Raw genomic sequence first — 20,435 nt, 5'->3', positions numbered from 1 at the left:
AAACAATGAAAATATACACGAATTAATAATCCCAACCTTCCCAAATAACGAAAGACCAGTATTTTTCCAAACTGATTTCTTTTTTGCTCTATCCCCTAATTCTTTCCAAAACAACTGAATACAAAAGTCCCTCCCAAACCAAATACCGCTAATCTTAATTTTATCCTCCACCCAATTTATCCCCCCTCTTAACTTCCTCCCGACAAACCCCCCAATTTTCAACCCGTGAGTTTTATTCAAATTAAGAGACGCCCCGGTAGCTTTTTCAAACAACTCAAAAGACCGAAAGAAATTAGTAACATCCATCTGTGATGAAGCAACGCAGGTCGCATCATCTGCATATTGTAACAACTTAATTGACTTCCCACCCCCTCCCGGAACATGAAGACCCCTATATAATAATCCCCCCATGTGACAAAATATATCTAGCAAGTGGTTCAATAAACAAAACATACAAAATCGGTGATAACGGACAACCTTGTCTAATCCCCCTTTTAATAAAAACATCTTCCCCCAATTGCCCATTAATCAAAATTTTACTTTTAATATCCGTATAAAGAATCCTAACCCAATCAATAATGTAATCACCAAAATTAAACTTCTTTAAAACCTTAAATAAAAATTCCCAATCAACTTTATCGAACGCTTTGCACTGATCCATAGAAATAATAGCACAACAAATATCATTTAAATTAGCATAATCAACAATATCACGTAACAAACACAAATTTAAATGAATTGATCGACCTGGAACTGAACACGTTTGGAACTCATTAATAATATCAGATAAGACATTAGAAAAACGTAACTGTAATGCTTTTGGAATTGTCACCCAGTTCCCTAAGCTCATTCTGGCAAGGCAGATTCATTTGCATTTTTACTTCTTTTCTTAACCTCACTCTGGCACGGCATACTCATTTGCATTCTCTCTTGTTCAGCCTAGTGCTGTAGTAGGTCTCCGCGCTTGGCTAATTTTATTAAAGTCTCAGTCAGGTGTTTTAGCTAGCTGTGCTGCGGCTGTGCACAGTTGATATAGGCATAGGAATGCGGCAATTAAAGTGTTTTTCAGTTGCTAGGTTACTTGGCAGGGTAGGAGATAATTGGTTAAGTTTTTTTGGGTGTGTGCAGTCCTGTGTTTAGGAGAGAGTTGTGTGAGGGAAAATCGGTGCACTCCATATTGAACCTTTGAGTTGAGAGTTTGAGCTCTTCATCCTCACAGTGGTGTGACTGGATGTGTGTGGATTCTGGGTGTGAGAAAGCCACGACTTGGATCCCCCACTAGCAAGTAATGGTCAGACTTGCAATTTCGGGACCTCCTTTTGGCTACCACAGCACACCAAAGCACATCTCCAAACTCAAGACCACAGAGATTTCCGTAAGTTGACATTTTATGTATTTGTTAAGCAGCTGTAATGATATAGAGTGTGATTTGACAGCACCAAAAAGGAACAGTTTTAATGCTTAAAAATCTTGTCACATGGCAGTAGATGTAACAGTTATAATTTCAAACTGTTATGAATTGTGGATAGCGTATGGAAAGCAATTACAATAGTGTTGTTGATAAGTGCTACTACACTTTTTTTTTCGTTGGTTAGTTTTTTGTACAGAGCTCTGGAAATATGGCAGATGAAATTAATATTTTCAGCTGGTGATGAGACAAAATGATATTAATTGCTCAGTATAAGTAGTATCGTATAGTGTTGCATTTATTTATACGGTTGTACTCGTAAGGTTTTTTTTGCATGTATCAATTGAATATAACCGGTGTAAACAATAGTTTTTATGCTATTTGACACTTTAAAATGTGTCCGCTTTCTGTGTGAATTGACACTTCAGATTGAGTCCACTTTTTACGCTTGTATTTGGCAAGTGGTTTTCAAAAAAAAAAAAGGGAAAGAAAGAAAAACAATTGTTATACAGACACAGTAAATGACCGTAAAGTGAATTGTTTATAATTATATAATGATGGTTAATATTATTGGTTTCCCTGTAAAGCAACAGTAATTGTATATGAGAATGTTACGAACACTTTCTAGAAAGCATTTTGGTATACTTTTATACAGTCATCCCGTTCCTCGCCTTACTACAAACTTAGCTGGGCTAAGTATAAAGCTCCATGTCTTCTTCGTAGACGCCGGCCATTGGCCAAGACTGTTAACTCCTCGAACTCCACGCTTTCGGCAAATTGGTCTCGAACGACCTCGATTATCTCCGACAACGACCTCGTCATTGATTTCGACTCGCCGACGAACTCTCTACCACCACGATTACTCACGCGCGATCTCCCCCATCGCGGAGCTGTATATTTCCGCCCCCATGTAAAGTCGGTATCATTTTATTGGTGCACCTTAGGGTTTTAGGTCAAGTTAACCAAAATATATTGTAAGATTTTTGAATACTGAAACTGTTGCAAAACCATAAAACCATCAAATTTATAATGAAAATACGGTTTATGTTGTAAACCAAAATAGTATATTTGACTGTGATTATTGTATGGATAGTATATGTTTTTGAATATTTGAGGGGAAAGGTGTATTATATTAAAGGGCAAGTTAATTGACTGTTCGAAACTTATCCAAAGTTTGACTGGTTTGATTCTTCGAAGTTGTGCCCGTCTTTTGTACTTAAGTTCGTAATTGACAGTTTTTTTTTTTGCGATATTGAACAAACTTCACTAAATTGTTTAGTCGATACTCAATTGGCAACAATCAAGTGACAAAATTATCTTATAATCGACATTTAACAAACTAATAGGACGACGATTTGCGGGATCTAAATGATCACCCCCCCCCCTTCGGTAATAAACAAATAACAGCTGTGCGTTGAGACTCAGACAATAACTTCTTTGAAAATATCTCATTATATAACATTAACAGATCTTCACCAATAATATAAAAAAAAACTGCTGAAAAATTCAATAGATAACCCACCAATTCCAGGCGATTCATTTTTAGACATAACAAAAACAGCGTTCTTAATTTCATCTAACGTAATACGTTTGTTTAACAAAACAAAATTTTCAGAACTTATACGAGTTGTAATGCAATCAATAAACATATCTTGAGTCTGTAAATCAACAAAATTATCACATTTATACAAATCAGTGAAAAATTGATGAAAAACAGAGAATACTTGATTGCCGAAAACAACAGAACCACTATTATTTCTAATTTCATCAATATATTTAAATTCAACATTTAACTTTTCATTTTTATTTAAAAATCCCGGTTTTTCCCCACCCTCTATAAACTTTTCCCTGGAACGAACATAAGCCCCCATCCCTTCCTCCAAAAGTAAATCAGAAACTGAATCTTTATCAAAGGAAACACATAAATTCTGTAACTTTAACAAATTATCCCTTTTTTCCTTGGCCACCCTAACCCCGTGTTTAACACATAACCCTTTAATTCTCTGTTTAACATTTTCCCACCATAATACAAACGAATTAAAACCAGGTTTTAAAGTTTGCCATAAACGATAGTAATAAACAAATTCTTTGACAAACATATCATTCTTACATAACAAAACATTAAACTTTCAATAAGATTTAGGCTCAAACTGAACATTTGGCATTGAAATAGACGTATTTACAATAACATGATCCGAACAATGGAAAGGAATCTTAACAGATTTTATAACTTTAAAATTATTTGTAACGTAAATTCTATCAATTCTAGAACTTAAATTTTTGTCTAAATGAAACCATGTGTGACCTGCATCAGAATTAACTTAACACCAAGAATCAATTAAAGAAAATGCCCTCAAAATAGAACATAATTCTTTTTTACCAACAAAACAAGATGTATTTAACGAATCCCCAACCCTATCTTTCTGATTCAAAACACAATTAAAATCCCCACCCAAAATAACAGGTTGATGTCCCCTTCCATGATAAAATAAACTGTTCAAAAATCAACACGTTTTGCAGGTTCACACGGAACATAAACATTGCAAATACGGAAAGAAGAGTTTGCGAAGGAACACAACACGGAAACATAACGCCCTTCATTATCAGAACGAATTTGGGAAAAAGTGCATGGCAAGTTTCTTGAAGTAAAACAATATCAAAAGCAAAAATTTTCAAAAACGTTCAAACCTTTTGACATTTAACTGAATCCCTAATGCCATGCACATTAAGAGAACAAATAGAAATATTCATTAAATTAAAATACAACTAAGAGAAAAAAGAAAAGGGAGGGAAGCACTACTTAACTACAGTCAGTCCGAATCTTGGGCGGCCGCCGGGGCGGGGAAGGCGGCCGCTTCTTCCCTCTCCGCCTCACAACATTAAACGGCTCATCCCGCGACACCTGCATGGGCGAGTCGCCCGGAGTCTCGTCCACCACCAGTCGCTCAGAGTCAGTGTCCGAAGCGTACCTTGACTGCGCCCAGTCCGAACACGGGTACGGAGTATTATTGTCGAACATATCAGACCCTGAATCCTCCGTCTGACTGTCAGTGTCGCTAATGGAGGTATCCCTCACGCGGCGCTTCCATTTCTTCGTCTGGGCAGGCGGCTCCCGCTGAGGTTCCTTCTACGGCGGGTCCAGGTGTCGATCACTCCAGGCGCGGCCTGCGCATCCCCTGCTTTCTAAGTACTTGGGGCGTCTACGTCTACAGGCTGTTCGGCCGTCGTGGCTTGCGCTGGAACAGCCACACCCCCTCCGCTCACCCACTCCTTGGTCCTGCTCAGCTTTTCGGCGAAAGATACGGGACACGAGCGGAACGAATGCCCGGCCTCCAGGCAAACCGTGCAGGTGATGGTCTCCCGGCACGCCGACGCGACGTGCCCCTCTTTCCGGCATCTGAAACACCTCACCACCCGGCACTGCTCCCGGGCCTCGTGCCCCGTTGACCCGCACTTCAGGCACGTCCGTGGCTGGCCTTCATACCGTATCCAGCATTCCCTGCCGCCCAAGCTGAGGGTCGAAGGGATATCAGTCTTTAAATCGATACGGTACTGCCGGGTTCCGTTGAACAGTCCCGGGTGCTCTCGGTGCTGAAGGTGCCTGCCCGCCAGCACCTTCCCGTACCTGCTGAGTATGAACCGCACCTGGTTGTCATCGACCTCAAACGGGACGTGAAGCACCGTCACGATCTTGATTGAACCAGAGTACGCCGTTTTCACCGCCCGCTGATCTTGTTGGAGCACTCGTACGAACTTCTCTTTGTACTCCTCCTCCTTGAATGTCACGTCGAAATTGGCCCCCGGGAGGCTCTGTACTGCTACAAGATGGTCAGCTACAGACACACCAGCCTTCGTCAGAACTTCAAAAATACCAGCAGCCTTCTCCATAACAACTACCAAGGCACTCCGTGATCGCTGTACTTCGGGCATTTTCGCGAATGATCTTAGCCAAAAGGCCGAGAAGTGATAACATTGATGATATCAGATACGATAATATTGTTATGGGATCGATCATCAATGGATGGTTACCCATTACAGCAACCGCAACGTCATTTCTGCCTTATATCTCGAAAAGCTTACCTTAAGACACGAAACGGCCTGCACTATCCTTTCAGCAAATATAAAGTTCTATCCCATGGAATAACTTTCTGGATCATCTTTTGCTCTAAACACGCTATTTTAAGGCTACATATTTCTAAATTGTAGAAACTGAGTCTGTCTTTTCTATATCACTCAGTACTTATCACTCAGTCCTTATCACTTAGAACAAATATTTTCTTTCGTTTAAGAGGATATGGGTTTACAAATCATATGTGTTGCCATTTATATATGGGGTATAGCAGGGTATATCGAAGTGGTGTGTAGGGAAAATGATATCGTTAAGTATTTTGTATAATAGTTTACAATACTATTAAGAACATATAAATGATTGTGTTGGGTTTAGTTTCATTCGTACTGACGATGGCCAGTCATATGCTAGATGTAGATGTCCCGAGAGCCACTGATTGCGTCGATACAGTACAGCTTTCTCATCAGTGTGCGGTACCTCTTGGACACTCCAAGTCTTCCGAGCGTTTTCTCGTTTTCCTGATGCCATGTATCCAGGGATCCGACAATGAAGGCGTGGACCTGTACATCGTTTCCAACTTCACGCAGGGCCTGACGTAAGTTGGCGTACTTCTCAACCTTTGCGTTTGCTGCAATGCTGCAGGCGTCCGGGCCGTTGTCGAAGGGGATCGACACATCAACTATGGTGATTTTGCGTCCCTCGATGACAGTGACATCTGGTCTCTCTCTTGGATTCGGATCACCTGGTACGTGCTGATTCACGAAGACGTCACCATGTTTGATGGCTCGCACCAGTCTGTCTTGGACAAGGTCATGTCGTCGTCTGGTCGGTACCATGTTCTTGTGGCAGTGGTTGAGGATATGTGGGAGCGTCTTTTGGCTAGGGCATCGACGGCATTTGCCGTCTGAGTCAGGTTTCCACCTCTTTGCTGCTGCGTTGGTGGCAAGGCAGTTGAGTCGGGCACGGTGGATAAAGTTCCAGTCGCAGAACCTCATGAACCTCCCAGAGGCGTGCCACGAAGAGCCGTTAGCAAAGTGATCGTTGGATAAAGACCTTGCCACCTTTCCTTGGTCAGGGAGAGATTTGAGTCTTTGAGCAGATCTGATCCTTTACAACTGTCTCAACGCCGTTGTTACCCCTTTTGACGCAACTTCTGTCGTTCTTCCACTGTCTGGTAGTTGATACTCGACAACGACTGAGCCACTGGTTGCACCACATATCGTCACTTGCAGTCGCCGCACAGCAGCTCTAGCTCTGGACCAGAGGGATGATGCTTGACCAGAATTGCTTGAGTTAGCCAGTGGTCCCTCACTGCTGCCGGACAGATACTTGTCGATGTCTTCATCAGTGGGTGCTGCATGTATCGTTCGGTGAACAACAGATGTGAGCTGTTTCGTTGCAACTGAACGGACCATTGTGTCTTCAGATGACAGCACACGGACAACCTGTGTAAGGACCAGAATGCCTGCATCAACGTTGGGGTCGATGAATGCCAGCCCACCAGCTTCTCTTGCTGCAAAGATGTACGAGTTGGCTGCATGTGTCGGAAGCTTGCAGACCTTCTTTACGTTCTTCGTAATGCAGGAGAGTAGTTTCCGAAGATCTGACTTCAGATAGTCGGCTGCCCTCATCACAAAGTTCAGACCTGGCAGGACGAAGGTCTTTATGGCGTCTATCTTCTGCCATGGAGCTAGGAGCGATGTCATGATTGTGTCCACATTCTGTTTTAGCTGTTTGATGAGGTTCGTGATATTGGTGAAGCGAGGCAAGCCTGTTAGTACTCCAAGGTAGCGGTACTGTTACACTCTTACTTTAATTTTACTTTCATTTCCGAGAAAAAAACAAAATCAAACAATAATGCCACCATTTTTTACATTATTGTTATTAGAACTTTTGTAAATGGAATCATCAAAATCATCAACATCATCATTAATTTATTCAAATTCAAAAAGGCAAAATTTAGCATTTCTCTTTTGGGCTATAAGGCCGTGGTATCAGGCGCGCCTTATGAGTGGTTTGAACGAAAGTTTCACCATCTTTTCCATTGCAAAAATTGGACCAGGGAATCGTAAGGAGGTATATACCTGGAATGAATAATGGTGATGACAGTATTTTTTATCTCTAAAGAAAGAAGACAAAATAAAAAAGACAGAGGTTTGGGGGAGAACATTTAGCTTTAAGCGAAAGCGTTTTAGAGTTGCAGTATAACAATTGAACATTTTCAAGGAATTCTACGAAATTGTTGCAGTGAGCGATTGATGAGAGGAAGATACAAAGTCAGATTCTTTCTTTGGATTATTATTACCCCTTGGGGGTGGGCCCATCCCGGAGGTACTGCAATATCGGGCCAACCCGTGGCCAGGATGGAGCAAGCCCCTATTCCATGGCCTCGGCACAAAAATCAGATTAATATACAAGCGACTCGATGAGTCGCGTTTCAGATATTAAGCTGAAAAAAAAAAACAGATACTTTTCTTTCAAGTTTATTCAATCTTTTTCATATGTACATATTTACAACGGCAAGAATGATAATTATATACAATAAGAAGAAGACATACAATAATTCATTTGAATTTCTTTTTAACACAACCTACCATTGGCGTCTCCCCCAAGTCATACATTATTTAAATAAATTGCCGTATTTCTCAAGCTGTTGGGCCAGCTGACCGAGAGTCCGCGAGACCGAAGGTACACAGCAGCCTCCCGCAGATACACACACAGACATTCCCCATGCACGCTCACGCAATCACCTTAGAAACATCCGATAAACCTACGATCTCGCGCCCGCTCGGCCAGCTGGGTTAAAGTATTTAACACAAATTCCATCAATATTGAATTTAACTTCATTATTCACCAAACAACAAAGAGATTTTCCCTCAACCCAAATATTCTTGAACTTTTCCCGAGGCCAACGTTTCAGATCAACTAAAATACGTAAACGAATTTCCTCCTTAATTTTTTCAAGTAACAGATCATCTGAAATAAAATCTTTTTCAAAAACATATGTACATCTACGATTCCAAATTAATTTTTGTACAACCACATAGAGAAACCATATACGAGTTCAAACCGAAGCCTCTAACTTAGAAGACGGAGCACCAAAAAGAAATAAATCACTATCAAAAGAAATCCCCGAACCTACCAAACGAAGAGATACCGAGTGCACCCAACATAAAATCTTATACACAGAACTACACTCCCAAAAAATATGTACAATACTTTCTTCCCTACGACAAAAGGAACATTTCCCATCCCCAATTCCCCAACGTAAAAGTTTTGCCCGTGTACATAAAGCCCCATGAACAACCCGCCACCTAAATGATTTCAACATATTACATAACAAAAAATGGTGTGACATCCGCCAGATCGTCGGCCAGATCCGGGTTGGAGCCGAAACGACGACCCGGGGGATCTCCATAGGTTGAACAAGAAAAGAAATAATATCACGAATACATTTACAAGTGTAAACGAAATTCTTATTGCACATGAATAATTTAACAATAAGTCCCCACGCACTTTGATACGAGGCAGACAACTCGTTGCCGTGGGGAACAGAATTCGACCAAAGAAAAGGAAACGTAATTCGAAGTCTGCAAGCTAAGAAATACCGAAAGAACAAAAAATTGCACGAAGATACATCTGCACCAGAAAGAAACGAAAACAAATTACGAACAAATAATGCCTTCATTTTAAATTCCAAATTATGTAACGCCAATCCACCTGCCACGAAATCCAAAGTAAACACTTGCCTAGCAACCAACTCAGTTTTCTTTCCCCAAATAAATTCAAAAACAACCTTTAGAATCTCCTTAAAGAAATCGTCTTTTGGAACATAAACTCGGGCAGCATAATAAAACAATGAGAATATACATGAGTTAATAATCCCAACCTTCCCAAGTAACGAAAGACCCCTATTTTTCCAAACTGATACTTTCTTTTTTGCTCTATCCCCTAATTCTTTCCAAAACAACTGAATACAAAAGTCCCTCCCAAACCAAATACCGTTAATCTTAATTTTATCCTACACCCAATTTATCCCCCCTCGTAACTTCCTCCCGACAACCCCCCCCCCATTTTCAACCCGTGAGTTTTATTCAAATTAAGAGACGCCCCAGTAGCTTTTTCAAACAACTCAAAAGACCGAAAGAAATTAGGAACATCCATTTGTGATGAAGCAACACAGATCGCATCATCTGCATATTGTAACAACTTAATTGACTTCCCACCCCCTCCCGGAACATGAAGACCCCTAATCCCCCCATGTGACAAAATATATCTAGCAAGTGGTTTAATAAACAAAACATACAAAATCGGTGATAACGGACAACCTTGTCTAACCCCCCCCCCCTTTTAATAAAAAATCTTCCCCCAATTGCCCATTAATCAAAATTTTACTTTTAATATCCGTATAAAGAATCCTAACCCAATCAATAATACCGGGTGTCCCAAAAAAAGCGGAACGGTGGATTTTCAGTACCTTGCGTTCTAAAAGTGATATATTTTTTGACATCATTAGAAAGAGCATCTTCCGCAGAAGACCATGATACCAAAATCATTAAATTTGGTTCAGTACTTTTTATTCTACGCCAATTTCTGTAAATGCAGTCATTTTCATTTTTTTGCGACTTATGAGATAATAATTTGGATGCGACACGCGTTCCATACGGCGAATTGTATAAGCTCGTTGATCCATGTCAACAAAAGATAACGCTTTCATATTGGGCGCGCGCACACACAGACACAGACACACACACACACACCGCTTTTTCCTGGCCAGTGTGTGCCCAATGTGAAAGCTGCTGTATCTTTTGTTGACATGGATCACCGAGCTTACACAATATTCACCGTATGGATCGCGTGTCGCACTCAAATCATTATCTCATAAGTCGCAAAAATCCGTCGAAATTTGAAAATGACTGCATTTTCAGAAATTGACGTAGAATAAAAAGTACTGAACCAATTTTAATGATATTGGTATCATTGTCTTTTGCGGAAGATGCTCTTTTTAATGATGTCAAAAAATATATCACTTTTAGAACGCAAAGTACTGAAAATCCACCGTTCCGCTTTTTTTGGGACACCCGGCATAATCACCAAAATTAAACTTCTTTAAAACCTTAAATCAAAATTTCCAATCAACTTTATCGAACGCTTTGCACTGATTCATAAAAATAATAGCACAACAAATATCATTTAAATTAGCATAATCAACACTATCACGTGACAAACAGAGATTTAAATGAATTGATCGACCTGGAACTGAACACGTTTAGAACTCATTAATAATATCAGATAAGACATTAGAAAAACGTAACTGTAATACTTTTGAAATTATCTTATAATCGACATTTAACAAACTAATAGGACGACGATTTGCGGGTTCTAAATGATCACCCCCTTTCGGTAATAAACAAATAACAGCTGTGCGTTGAGACTCAGACAATAACTTATTTGAAAATATATCATTATATAACATTAACAGATCTTCACCAATAATATAAAAAAACTGCTGAAAAAACTCAACAGATAACCCGTCAATTCCAGGCGATTTATTTTCAGACATAACAAAAACAGCGTTCTTAATTTCATCTAACGTAATAGGTTTGTTTAACAAAACAAAATTTTCAGAACTTATACGAGTAGTAATGCAATCAATAAACATATCTTGAGTCTGTAAATCAACAAAATTATCACATTTATACAAATCAGTGAAAAATTGATGAAAAACAGGGAATACTTGATTGCCGAAAACAACAGAACCACTATTGTTTCTAATTTCATCAATGTGTTTAAAATTAGCATTTAACTTTTCATTTTCATAAAAAAATCCCGGTTTTTCCCCACCCTCTATAAACTTTTCCCTGGAACGGTCATAAGCCCCCATCCCTTCCTCCAAAAGTAAATCAGAAACTGAATCTTTATCAAGGGAAACACATAAATTCTGTTACAAATTATCCCTTTTTTCCTTGGCCACCCTAACCCCGTGTTTAACACATAACCTTTTAATTCTCTGTTTAACATTTTCCCACCATAATACAAACGAATTAAAACCAGATCTTAAAGTTTGCCATAAACGATAGTAATAAACAAATTCTTTGACAAACAAATCATTCTTACATAACAAAACATTAAACTTCCAATAAGATTTAGGCTTGAACTGAACATTTGGCATTGAAATAGACGTATCTACAATGACATGATCCGAAAAATGAAAAGGAATCTTAACAGATTTTATAACTTTAAAATTATTTGCAACGTAAATTCTATCAATTCTAGAACTTATATTTTTGTCTAAATGAAACCACGCGTGACCTGCATCAGAATTAACTTTACACCAAGAATCAATTAAAGAAAATGCCCTCAAAATGGAACATAATTCTTTTTTTACCAACAAAACAAAATGTATTTAACGAATCCCCAACCCTATCTTTCTGATTTATAACACAATCAAAATCCCCACCCAAAATAACAGGTTGATGTCCCCTTGCATGATAAAATAAATTGTTCAAAAAATCAACACGTTTTGCAGGTTCACACGGAACATAAACATTGCAAATACGGAAAGAAAAATTTGCAAAGGAACACAACACGGAAACATAACGCTCTTCATTATCAGAACGATTTTGGGAAAAAGTGCACGGCAACTTAGCTGAAAAGGCAATAATAACGCAGCACGAATGAGAAGACAACGAAGAAAAGAGAAAAACAGGACCTTTCCAAACTGAGTTAAAGACCTTTAAATCGGAAGAGGTCAAATAAGTTTCTTGAAGTAAAACGATATCAAAAGCAAAAATTTTCAAAAACGATAAAACCTTTTGATATTTAACTGAATCCCTAATGCCATGCACATTAAGAGAACAAATAGAAATATTCATTAAATCAAAATACGACTAAGAGAAAAAGGAGAAAGGAAAGGAAGCACTACTTAACTACAGTCAGTCCGAATCCTGGGCGGCCGCCGGGGCGGAGAAGGCGGCCGCTTCTTCCCCAGCCGCTTCACAACATTAAACGGCTCATCCTGCGACACCTGCATGGGCGAGTCACCCGGAGTCTCGTCCACCACCAGTCGCTCAGAGTCAGTGTCCGAAGCGTACCTTGACTGCGCCTAGTCCGAACACGGGCACGGAGTATCATTGTCGAACATATCAGACCCTGAATCCTCCGGCTGACTATCAGTGTCGCTAATGGAGGTATCCCTCACGCGGCGCTTCCCTTTCTTCGTCTGGGCTGGCGGCTCCCGCTGAGGTTCCTTCTGCGGCGGGTCCACGGGTGTCACTCCCGGCGCGACCGGCGCATCCCCTGCTTTCGAAGTGCTCGGGGCGTCTACGTCTACGGGCTGGTCGGCCGGCGTGGCTTGCGCTGGAACAGCCACACCCCCTCCGCTCACCCACTCCTTGGTCCTGCTCAGCTTTCCGGCAAAAGATACGGGACACGAGCGGAACGAATGCCCGGCCTCCAGGCATACCGTGAAGGTGATGGTCTCCCGGCACGCCGACGCGACGTGCCCCTCTTTCCGGCATCTGAAACACCTCACCACCCGGCACTCCCGGGCCTCGTGCCCCGTTGACCCGCACTTCAGGCACGTCCGTGGCTGGCCTTCATACCGTATCCAGCATTCCCTGCCGCCCAAGCTGAGGGTCGAAGGGATATCAGTCTTTAAATCGATACGGTAGTGCCGAGTTCGGTTGAACAGTCCCGGGTGCTCTCGGTGCTGAAGGTGCCTGCCCGCCAGCACCTTCCCGATGAGTCCGGCTGAGTATGAACCGCACCTGGTTGTCATCGACCTCAAACGGGACGTGAAGCACCGTCACGATCTTGATTTAACCAGAGTACGCCGTTGCCACCGCCCGCTGATCTTGTTGGAGCACTCGTACGAACTTCTCTTTGTACTCCTCCTCCTTGAATGTCACGTCGAACTTGGCCCCCGGGGAGGCTCTGTACTGCTACAAGATGGTCAGCTACAGACACACCAGCCTTCGTCAGAAAATATCAGCATCCTTCTCCATAACAACTACCAAGGCACTCCGTGATCGCTGTACTACGGGCATTTTCGCGAATGATCTTAGCCAAAAGGCCGAGAAGTGATAGCCATTACTTATATATCAGACACGATAATCTTGTTCTGGGATCGATCATCAAGGGATGGTTACCCATTACAGTAACCGCAACGTCATTTCTGCCTTATATCTCGAAAAGCTTACCTTAAGACACGAAACGGCATGCACTACCCTTTGAGCAAATATAAAGTTCTATCCCATACATGGAATAACTTTCTGGATCATCTTTTGCTCTAAACACGCTATTTTAATTCTATATATTTCTAAATTGTAGAAACTGAGTCTGTCTTTTTCTATATTATATCACTCTGACTAGGTAGTGTGTCATGCGCACTGATTCACTCAGAACACAATCAATGAGCGACGGCTCTCCATGCAAATCGCGATTGGCGGAAATATGAATAGTCATTATCACCCTTCAACCATTAGGAGAGCTAGAATTTCTGACGTCACCACGTGCCGTGTTAAACCTTGATATCGGACAGACAGAGAGACAAACGTCAAGCCATCGTTGCGGTTATTCTCTTGCAAATGCCGTGTGAGGCGCCCTTTCTTTTCTTTCCGTCTGCCATTTAAATTTTTCTAACCCTTTGTTTTCTTACTCTAATTTTATTTTCATTGGCGAGAAAAACAAAAACAAAATCAAACAATAATGCCACCATTTTTAACATTATTGTTATTAGAACTTTTGTAAATGGAATCATCAAAATCATCAATATCATCATTAATTTATCCAAATTCAAAAGGGTAAAGTTTAGCATTTCTCTTTTTAGCTAGGCCGTGGTAACATCAGATTAGCCTTATTATTGGTTTGAAAGAAAGTTTCACCATCTTTTCCATTGCAAAATAGGACCAGGGAATCGTAAGGAGGTATATACGTGGAATGAATAATGGTGATGACAGTATTTTTGATCTCTAAAGAAAGAAGACAAACTAAAAAAGACAGAGGTTTGGGGGGAACATTGAGCTTTAAGCGAAAGCGTTTTAGAGTTGCAGTATAACAAATGAACATTTTCAAGGAGTTCTACGAAATTGTTGCAGTGAGAGATTGAAGAGAGGAAGATACAAAGTCAGATTCTCTCTTTGGATTATTATTACCCCCTTGGGGGTGGGCCGATCCCGGAGGTACTGCAAAACCGGGCCAACCCGTGGCCAGGATGGAGCAAGCCCCTATTCCATGGCCTCGGTACAAAAATCAGATTAATATACAGGCGACTCGATAACCGATTGCTTACATCAGATACGATAATCTTGTTCTGGGATCGATCATCAAGGGATGGTTACCCATTACAGTAACCGCAACGTCATTTCTGCCTTATATCTCGAAAAGCTTACCTTAGGACACGAAACGACCTGCACTACCCTTTGAGCAAATATAAAGTTCTATCCCATGGAATAACTTTCTGGATCATCTTTTGCTCTAAACACGCTATTTTAAGGCTATATATTTCTAAATTGTAGAAACTGAGTCTGTCTTTTTCTATATTATATCACTCTGACTAGGTACTGTGTCATGTGCACTGATTCACTCAGAACACAATCAATGAGCGACGGCTCTCCATGCAAATCGCGATTGGCGGAAATATGAATAGTCATTATCACCCTTCAACCACTAGGAGAGCTAGAATTTCTGACGTCACCACGTGCCGTGTTAAACCTTGATACCAGACAGACAGGCAGAGAGACAAACGTCAAGCCATCGTTGCGGTTATTCTCTTGCAAATGCCGTGTGAGGCGCCCTTTCTTTTCTTTCCGTCTGCCATTTAAATTTTTCTAACCCTTTGTTTTCTTACTCTAATTTTATTTTCATTGGCGAGAAAAAAACAAAATCAAACAATAATGCCACCATTTTTAACATTATTGTTACTAGAACTTTTGTAAATGGAATCATCAAAATCATCAATATCATCATTAATTTATCCAAATTCAAAAGGGTAAAATTTAGCATTTCTCTTTTTAGCTAGGCCGTGGCAACATCAGATTAGCCTTATTAGTGGTTTGAAAGAAAGTTTCACCATCTTTTCCATTGCAAAATATATAGGACCAGGGAATCGTAAGGAGGTATATACGTGAAATGAAAAATGGTGATGACAGTATTTTTGATCTCTAAAGAAAGAAGACAAACTAAAAAAGACAGAGGTTTGGGGGAGAACATTGAGCTTTAAGTGAAAGCGTTTGAGAGTTGCAGTATAACAATTGAACATTTTCAAGGAATTCTACGACATTGTTGCAGTGAGAGATTGAAGAGAGGAAGATACAAAGTCAGATTCTTTCTTTGGATTATTATTACCCCCTTGGGGGTGGGCCGATCCCGGAGGTACTGCAATACCGGGCCAACCCGTGGCCAGGATGGAGCAAGCCCCTATTCCATGGCCTTGGTGCAAAAATCAGATTAATATACAAGCGACTCGATGAGTCGTGTTTCAGATATTAAGCTGAAAAGAACAGATACTTTTCTTTCAAGTTTATTCAATCTTTTTCATATGTACATATTTACAACGGCAAAAATGATAATAATATACAATAAGAAGAAGACGAAGACATACAATAACTCATTTGAATTTTTTTTTTAACCTAACCTACCATTGGCCTCTACCCCAAGTCATACATTATCTACATGGATTGCAGTATTTCTCAAGCTGTTGGGCCAGCTGACCGAGAGTCCGCGAGACCGAAGGTACACAGCAGCCTCCCGCAAACACACACACAGACGTTCCTCATGCACGCTCACGCAATCACCTTAGAAACATCCGATAAACCTACGATCTCGCGCCCGCTCGACCAGCCGGGTTAAAGTGTTTAACACAAATTCCATCAAAATTAAATTTAACTTCATTATTCACCAAACAACAAAAGGATTTTCCCTCAACCCAAATATTCTTGAACTTTTTGCGAGGCCAACGTTTCAGATCAACTAAAATACGTAAACGAATTTCATCCTTAATTTTTTCAAGTAACATATTATCTGATATGAAATCTTTTTCAAAAACATATGTACATCTACGATTCCAAATTAATTTTTGTACAACCACATAGAGAAACCATATACGAGCCCAAACCGAAGCCTAACTTAGAAGACGGAGTACCAAAAAGAAATAAATCACTATCAAAAGAAATCCCCGAACCTAGCAAACGAAGAGATACCGAGTGCAACCAACATAAAATCTTATACACAGAACTACACTCCCCAAAAAATATGTACAATACTTTCTTCCCTACGACAAAAGGCACATTTCCCATCCCCAATTCCCCAACGTAAAAATTTTGCCCGTGTACATAAAGCCCCGCCACCTAAATGATTTCAACATATTACATAACAAAGAATGGTGTCACACCCGCCAGATCGCCGGCCAGCTCCGGGTTGGAGCTGAAACGACGGCCCGGGGGATGTCCACAGGTGGAACAAGAAAAGAAATAATATCACGGATACATTTACAAGTGTAAACGAAATTCTTATTGCACATGAATAGTTTAACAATGAGTCCCCACGCACTTTGATACGAGGCAGACAACTCGTTGCCGTGGGGAACAGAATTCGACCAAAGAAAAGGAAACATAATTCGAAGTCTGCAAGCTAGGAAATACCGAAAGAACAAAAACTTGCGCGAAGATACATCTGCACCAGAAGAAAACGAAAACAAATTACGAACAAATAATGCCTTCATTTTAAATTCCAAATTATGTAACTCCAATCCACCTGCCACGAAGTCCAAAGTAAATACATGCCTGGCAACCAACTCAGTTTTCTTATCCCAAATGAATTCAAAAACAACCTTTAGAATCTCCTTAAAGAAATCGTCTTTTGGAACATAAACTCGGGCAGCATAATAAAACAATGAGAATATACATGAGTTAATAATCCCAACCTTCCCAAGTAACGTCAGACCCCTATTTTTCCAAACTGATAATTTCTTTTTTGCTCTATCCCCTAGTTCTTTCTAAAACAACTGAATACAAAAGTCCCTCCCAAACCAAATACCATTAATCTTAATTTTATCCTCCACCCAATTTATCCTCCCTCGTAACTGTCTTCCTCCCGACAAACTCCTCAATTTTCAACCCGTGAGTTTTATTCAAATTAAGAGACGCCCCAGTAGCTTTTTCAAACAACTCAAAAGACCGAAAGAAATTAATAACATCCATCTGTGATGAAGCAACACAGATCGCATCATCTGCATATTGTAACAACTTAATTGACTTCCCACCCCCTCCCGGAACATGAAGACCCCTAATCCCCCCATGTGACAAAATTTATATCTAGCAAGTGGTTCAATAAACAAAACATACAAAATCGGTGATAACGGACAACCTTGTCTAACCCCCATTTTAATAAAAACATCTTCCCCCAATTGCCCATTAATCAAAATTTTACTTTTAATACATCGGTATAAAGTATCCTAACCCAAGCAATAATATGATCACCAAAATTAAACTTCTTTAAAACCTTAAATAAAAATTCCCAATCAACTTTATCGAACGCTTTGCACTGATCCATGGAAATAATAGCACAACAAATATCATTTAAATTGGCATAATCAACAATATCACGTAACAAACACAAATTTAAATGAATTAATCGACCTGGAACTGAACACGTTTGGAACTCATTAATAATATCAGATAAGACATTAGAAAAGCGTAACTGTAATACTTTTGAAATTATCTTGTAATCGACATTTAACAAACTAATAGGACGACGATTTGCGAGATGTAAATGATCACCCCCCTTCGGTAATAAATAAATAACAGCTGTGCGTTGAGACTCAGACAATAGCTTATTTGAAAATATATCATTATATAACATTAACATATCTTCACCAATAATATCAAAAAACTGCTGAAAAAACTCAATAGATAACCCGTCAATTCCAGGCGATTTATTTTTAGACATAACAAAACCAGCGTTCTTACTAACCTAATAGGTTTGTTTAACAAAACCAAATTTTCAGAACTTATACGAGTTGTAATACAATCAATAAACATATCTTGAGTCTGTAAATCAACAGAATTATCACACTTATACAAATCAGTGAAAAATTTATGAAAAACAGAGAATACTTGATTGCCGAAAACGACAGAACCACTATTGTTTGTAATTTCATCAATGTGTTTAAAATTAGCATTTAACTTTCCATTTTTATTTAAAAATCCCTGTTTTTCCCCAACCTCTATAATCTTTTCCCTGGAACGAACATAAGCCCCCTTCCCTTCCTCCAAAAGTAAATCAGAAATTGAATCTTTATCAAGGGAAACACATAAATTCTGTAACTTTAACAAATTATTCCTTTTTTCCTTGGCCACCCTAACCCCGTGTTTAACACATAACATTTTAATTATCTGTTTAACATTTTCCCACCATAATACAAACAAATCAAAACCAGGTTTTAAAGTTTGCCATAAACGATAGTAATAAACAAATTCTTTGACAAACAAATCATTCTTACATAACAAAACATTAAACTTCCAATAAGACTTAGGCTTAAACTGAACATTTGGCATTGAAATAGACGTATTTACAATAACATGATCCGAACAATGGAAAGGAATCTTAACAGATTTTATAACTTTAAAATTATTTGTAACGTAAATTCTATCAATTCTAGAACTTAAATTTTTACCTAAATGAAACCACGTGTGACCTGCATCAGAATTAACTTTACACCAAGAATCAATTTAAGAAAATGCCCTCAAAATAGAACATCATTCTTTTTTACCAGCAAAACAAAATGTATTTAACGATTCCCCAACCATATCTTTCTGATTTATAACAAAATTAAAATCCCCTCCCAAAATAACAGGTTGATGTCCCCTTGCATGATAAAATAAAGTGTTCAAAAAATCAACACATTTTGCAGGTTCACACGGAACATAAACATTGCAAATACGGAAAGAAAAATTTGTGAAGGAACACAACACGGAAACATAACGCCCTTCATTATCAAAACGAATTTGGGGAAAAGTGCATGGCAACTTAGCTGAAAAAGCAATAATAACGCCGCACGAATGAGAAGACAACGAAGAAGAGAGAAAAAAGGGACCTTTCCAAACTGATTTAAAGACCTTTAAATCGGAAGAGGTCAAATAAGTTTCTTGAAGTAAAACAAAATCAAAAGCAAAAATTTTCAAAAACGATAAAACCTTGCTCCAACAAGATCAGCGGGCGGTGACAACGGCGTACTCTGGTTAAATCAAGATCGTGACGGTGCTTCACGTCCCGTTTGAGGTCGATGACAACCAGGTGCGGTTCATACTCAGCCGGACTCATCGGGAAGGTGCTGGCGGGCAGGCACCTTCAGCACCGAGAGCACCCGGGACTGTTCAACGGAACTCAGCAGTACCGTATCGATTTAAAGACTGATATCCCTTCGACCCTCAGCTTGGGCGGCAGGGAATGCTGGATACGGTATGAAAGCCAGCCACGGACGTGCATGAAGTGCGGCCGAGAAGCGATACCCATTAATCATATCAGATACCATAATCTTGTTCTGGGATCGATCATCAAGGTATGGTTACCCATTACAGTAACCGCAACGTCATTTCTGCCTTATATCTCGAAAAGCTTACCTTAGGACACGTAACGACCTGCACTACCCTTTGAGCAAATATAAAGTTCTATCCCATGGAATAACTTTCTGGATCATCTTTTGCTCTAAACACGCTATTTTAAGGCTATATATTTCTAAATTGTAGAAACTGAGTCTGTCTTTTTCTATATTATATCACTCTGACTAGGTACTGTGTCATGCGCACTGATTCACTCAGAACACAATCAATGAGCGACGGCTCTCCATGCAAATCGCGATTGGCGGAAATATGAATAGTCATTATCACCCTTCAACCATTAGGAGAGCTAGAATTTCTGACGTCACCACGTGCCGTGTTAAACCTTGATACCAGACAG

The 20,435-nt window shown here is 39.8% G+C and overlaps 2 protein-coding genes and 3 pseudogenes across 2 annotated transcripts; all 5 read right to left on the bottom strand.

The window, feature by feature from the left end:
• Positions 1-4,208: 4,208 nt before the first annotated feature.
• Positions 4,209-5,338, bottom strand: LOC139742374 (uncharacterized). Its single transcript, XM_071652952.1, has 2 exons — positions 4,613-5,338; positions 4,209-4,535 (listed from the first exon to the last, which is right to left on the bottom strand). The coding sequence occupies exons 1-2, from the start codon at positions 5,336-5,338 to the stop codon at positions 4,209-4,211; spliced, it is 1,053 nt and encodes a 350-aa protein (XP_071509053.1).
• Positions 5,339-5,884: 546 nt separating this feature from the next.
• Positions 5,885-6,472, bottom strand: LOC139742373 (uncharacterized). Its single transcript, XM_071652951.1, has one exon. The coding sequence runs from the start codon at positions 6,470-6,472 to the stop codon at positions 5,885-5,887; it is 588 nt and encodes a 195-aa protein (XP_071509052.1).
• Positions 6,473-7,786: 1,314 nt separating this feature from the next.
• LOC139742434 (U2 spliceosomal RNA) lies at positions 7,787-8,009 on the bottom strand (annotated as a pseudogene).
• A 6,628-nt stretch (positions 8,010-14,637) lies between these two features.
• On the bottom strand, positions 14,638-14,812 carry LOC139742436 (U2 spliceosomal RNA; annotated as a pseudogene).
• A 1,017-nt stretch (positions 14,813-15,829) lies between these two features.
• On the bottom strand, positions 15,830-16,052 carry LOC139742432 (U2 spliceosomal RNA; annotated as a pseudogene).
• Between the last annotated feature and the right edge of the window lie 4,383 nt (positions 16,053-20,435).

This window comes from Diadema antillarum, unplaced genomic scaffold, assembly GCF_040938485.1.
Source record: "Diadema antillarum isolate AM-2024a unplaced genomic scaffold, OU_Dant_1.0 seq00000998_RagTag, whole genome shotgun sequence".
Classification (NCBI taxonomy): Eukaryota; Metazoa; Echinodermata; class Echinoidea; order Diadematoida; family Diadematidae; genus Diadema; species Diadema antillarum.
This window is presented reverse-complemented; position numbering and strand designations above follow the sequence as displayed.